The 5,044-nt window shown below is 37.1% G+C and overlaps 1 protein-coding gene across 1 annotated transcript; it reads right to left on the bottom strand.

Moving 5' to 3' along the window:
- Nucleotides 1-2,732: 2,732 nt before the first annotated feature.
- On the bottom strand, nucleotides 2,733-3,347 carry LOC141448348 (uncharacterized). The gene has a single exon (XM_074116688.1). It carries the CDS (start codon nucleotides 3,345-3,347, stop codon nucleotides 2,733-2,735), a length of 615 nt encoding a protein of 204 aa, XP_073972789.1.
- Nucleotides 3,348-5,044: the final 1,697 nt, after the last annotated feature.

Raw genomic sequence — 5,044 nt, 5'->3', positions numbered from 1 at the left:
AAAGTCAGCGTGGATAACGGATTGATATTCATATCAAAGGATTGCGCGTGTATCAAGTCACGACTTTCTTGAGAAAATGATCTGTTTCAGCGGTTAAGTGTGCGGAAAAAATGATAATTGCAATTATTTATTTTTTAAAAATACATAAAGTATGCGAAGCCGCTTTGCACACTGGTCACTTAAACAACTACACAAATTCTATAATTTACCAGACTAACACTGTAATGTAAACTATCATACATTGACTTCCGATTTATTTGAATGTAAATATTTAAATTTATTAATAGCCCTGAAGAAGTAAATGAATTTCACGAATTATCGCTCAAAAAGTGAAATTTTCATCAATAAACTCTTTACCGAAAAAAGAAAAATCAACAAAGTGTACATTTCCTTCAATACTTAAGATATACATATATACATATACACGTAAATAAGTATAAGGGAAATTGTGAACTATACATGTGTAACTGCTTGGAGCCGAACAGTTGCAGCTGCTGTAGGGGTGCCTCCGCCAACCTTACCCTTTGCTGTACCACCTGGCTCTATTATTGTTACCACATTCAGTAGGATAGAACTGGTTCTATGTATAATATGTATTAAAATGGGAAATCCAACACTCGGCTTCCCCTAAATTCGGTCATTGTAATGCCAGCTTATAGATTGCCTAGACTTTGTTTGGACAATAATTCTGATCCCAATGAAACTAACAATTGGGCATCCCAATTTAAAAGAAAAAAAATCTGTCAGTTTGCAGAGCGGGAATGGTTACGGTTGAACCAGGGTCCCACTACAGTTCAGAACAATATTAGTAATATTTTAAATAAGTTTGAAAATAAATAAAGCCTTGAGAACCAAAAATACAATCTATAACCACTTATATTTTTACTTATTGTCACAGAAGTCCTTTTGGGCCAATTTGAGATAGACTTTCCTCCAGGGTTACATATTTTTATGTAAGATATTACAAACTGTATTATATGATCAAGAGAAATATTTAAATATATGAATACTAAAGAGATATTAATTAAAATCTAAAAAATATGGTAAACAAATTATACTAGTGACAAATAGAAACAGTACGCTTTTAAAAAATAATAAATTTAATTTAGATTAGGCTTTAATTTAGGATGAATTGTGGAGGATCAAAGGTATCCTGAACTCCATTTCTCATCAAGTGTTAGCATATGTGTGACATTTTGGCGCAGATTTATTTATTAGCCCGGTACTATTCATTGGGCGAGCATGTTTGATTTGGGTGATATCCCAATTTAAGATTTTATAATGTATCAGCAATATGAGAGTCATGAATCAGCATGGTTACAACTAAATGAATGTTCCTATCTACTGTAGGGCAGTCAAAGTTTTGTATAAATTGCTACGCCAGGAGACATCGCGTAGCAATACAAGAAATCTAATCACCTAGTATACAAACAAATCACCAACCTTGAGAGAAGGCAATGTTAAAAAAAGCAGTTTTATCAATCGTATATCATCTTAGTTGGCTAATACAAAGAGAAATTGAATACATTGATTTTAATCTAGGTATTTGCCATATTAGAAATAGTTGGCAAGATTTCAAGTTAGAAATAATTAACACCCAGAATGTTTTCAAACTGGTAGAGTGATGTCCATATTGATGGTATTTAAAGTAGGTTGCATAAATCTGTTCAAGTTCATTGTGACTTTGTTATTGCACGACATTTACGTCCAATAGGCAAGTCTTCAAAAATTTTACTCCACAAATTATATCTCAACATGATGTTCGATCAGGATGGTCCTGCCCAACTGACGACTGTCAAGGGGAGAGCAAGAAATACTTCATATTGCTAGTTTGCGAACGAAAAATCTACTAGTGTACAATGTATAATAAAGTAATGCCAATTTTTTCAAATGGGCTTTACGCCCAACTATCAAAATAGGCGCCACAGTAGCCGCGCGTTTAGAGGTGAGGCTCGTAAAGCTAAGAAGCGTAATAGTACTGGATTGGTCTCAAGAGTGGTGGCTTGCAACCACTGGGCAGAGACAGGCGAAGGAGTTTATTAAAGGCTATTCGCCGAGGCTGACTGCAGAATTAATCCGTCAAGGCCGTGGGGCTATAAGGATAATTGTCGGCCTATTAACCGGCCACTGCAGGCTCAGAAAACACATGCATCGCATGGGCCTGGCAGATGATAGATAGCCTTTGCAGGTTCTGTCAGGAAGAGGAGGAAACGGCACTGCACGTGTTGTGTCAGTACGAGGGGCTCGTATGGCTAAGGATGTTACTTCTCGGGGAGGAAAAACCAAGGCCTGTGAGCTTTACCCAAGAGCCGCTCTCCAGCATCGAGAGTCTGATTAAAAGGACACGTCTGGAGGGTGATCTTTAGAGTGAGGGAAGCCACAATAGATCCAAAGGGGTCGCAGTGGCGTAGGGCTTCAGGCCGCCCTAGTTTAATCTATATATCTATGGTACTGGGTTCGATTTCCCACTCTAGGCCTTAAATTTTATTTAAGAAGTAATATGAGAAATTTACAGATTTGCTAGTCGCCTCCGTCTACGATACCTAATTTGGTAGTTTTTTTTTTGTTTTTTTTTTTATCCCGCGACAAAGGCGTTAAGCCATTTTCTGTCTGGCAGCCCAATATCTTTCATATGGCGTATTCATGCCCTGTAGTGCCGGGCACCTCCTTCAAATGGGTAAAAATCATTACGCCGTCATTGCACAATGGGCAAATCGGCGAGTCCCTAATAATTATCTTGTAGAGGTGTGCTTGTAGATAGTCGTGCCCTGTAATTTCTCGGAAGAGCCCGCAGACTCTTTTCTTGGGAGGCCGGCAGGTATCTTGTTTTCTAGCAGTGTTGCCCACTGCTTTCCAGCGGCCATGCTCCTGTATTCCTCGTGCAATTTCCCCATTATGTGGTTACCTATAACTCTTTTAGCCGATGCGTAACACACTGCGTGGTCGGGCTGATCACATTGACTTCCCTGTTTCGCAAGGTTATCGGCCTGCTCGTTCCCTGGTAATCCACAATGTGCCGGAATCCACTGGAAAGCCAGGTGCTTCCCTTCTATAAGTATCTTTTCAATCATTTCCTGGCACGCTCTTACATCAGCGGAAACTCCACTCTGAGCTCCCGTTACGGCTATTAACGCTGCTTGGGAGTCACTAAGAAAGACTACTTGGTCAAATTTTCTTTCAACCAAGTATCTTAGACCTATCAGGATAGCCCGAATCTCCCCGTCGAAATTTGATGCCCAGGTTCCAACAGGTTCTGAGAACTGGAAGTTGGTACCATACACTCCAGCTCCCGCATTTTTCCTAATTTGGTAGTTGGTCGTAAAGCCTACTTGAAAAAATTTAGGCATTTCTTTAGTTTACTGGTAGAAAAACCTAGAGACCTTGTTCAAAGGACGAGTGTTTTTCCTATCAGACCTTCGAAGAGTCGATTTTGTGAGCCCCATTTGGTCGCATAACCTGTGGAAAACGACTTGCCCAATTTTATAATCTAATTTAGTCTTACCCAAAATTAAGTTAGGATGCGCTCAATTAATTGACATTAATCTTTGAATATTTCTTGGAACCCCCACACTAGACTTAAAAGAACTGAACTGAACAGACGCTATCGACTACTTAAAAGACTCTTAGACGATAGATCAAAACTCTCTCTGGACAACAAAAGACTAATCTATTCTACTATTTTGAAACCCATCTGGGCGTATGGAATAGAGCTGTGGGGTTCAACCAAACGCTCCAATCTTCAAAGGATTCAATCCCCACAATCTAGAATACTTCGAACTATTGTACACGCTCCATTTTATGTCTCCAACCTGACTATACACACTGACCTTAACATTCCTTTTGTCACACAAGTTGCTAAAACAAGATATAGAAAACTCCACTTCAACCTACAATCTCATATAAATCCTCTAGCTAAAAATCTTTCTTCTAGAACTCTTCCTGACAACCCGACAAGACGCCTTAAGAGACAGTGGCCTCGTGATCTCCTCTCAAGTGAAGAGAGCGACTAATAGCCTATTTTGGAGTGTTACCGCTGGGTAACTTCTCCACTCGTATACTTCTGTTATTTATTATTACTGTTATCACTGTTACTTATAGCGCCAACGCGCTGATTGTAGCAAAAATAAACGCAAAAAAAAAAATATTTGGTAATGTTATTTTCTTAGATAACTTCTCCAGTTTCTAACGATATTCTGTCAACTCGTCTTTAGATTTGTAAGCGGCGCATCAAGTAAAGTGCCATATTATTAGAAGCTCTTTCTTTTTCTAGAAATGTTACTTCCAAGTGTATATTTCCAAGAAGTTAACAAATTATAAAAGTTCATTTATCTCATTTTCTCATTAAAAGTAATTACCCGGTTGCAGTATAACATTAGATAGCAAACCAGTTTGACTGTCTTAAAAAGGTAACAATATAATTTATCGGTAGTATCTTCAAATGGCGTTTAATTAAACTTCATTTTTTTACTATCTGAAATTACTATCGTTTTATAACTGATGTTGAAATTAAAAATGTCTTCAGCACATAATAAAACTGAATATGATGGTTCAGCAAAAATAGAAAACATTCCATTTATTAACAAACTATAACTGAAATAAACAATAAATACAATGCTATTGCAATATTTCTCCTTGCATTTTATGCAATTTCAGCTTTCTAAAACTAATTTAAGGAGTGAAATTTTCTACTCGTTCTTTTTATTTCTACATATGTCAGTAATTATCGGCGGGTACAACTTTCAGCGACAGCGAAATCTAAGAAAAGTTACTCACTGCTAGTTAAACTTTCATTTTGCTCTCATTTGTCAGCTTGTGGTTTATTTTACTATACTTAGCGAAGGAATTCTTTTATCACTTCTTTCTCTCCTTATTTAATACAAACTATGTGAATTTATTTCTATTTACATGAAATTTAACGCTGTTGTACTTAATCAAGTGACTAAATAAGTTTTTTAAGAATGCGTATAAAAAATGAAATCTTCAAATTTTAGAGTTTTGGTAGATATTTAATGTGTATTAATATTATTATAGGTGGTGAAGCCGT

This window comes from Rhodnius prolixus, unplaced genomic scaffold (assembly GCF_049639745.1).
Source record: "Rhodnius prolixus isolate KJV_2025 unplaced genomic scaffold, Rpr scaffold_1, whole genome shotgun sequence".
In the NCBI taxonomy this organism is placed as follows: Eukaryota; Metazoa; Arthropoda; class Insecta; order Hemiptera; family Reduviidae; genus Rhodnius; species Rhodnius prolixus.
Note: the sequence above shows the minus strand (reverse complement) of the source record. Positions and strands in the feature narration are given on the sequence as shown.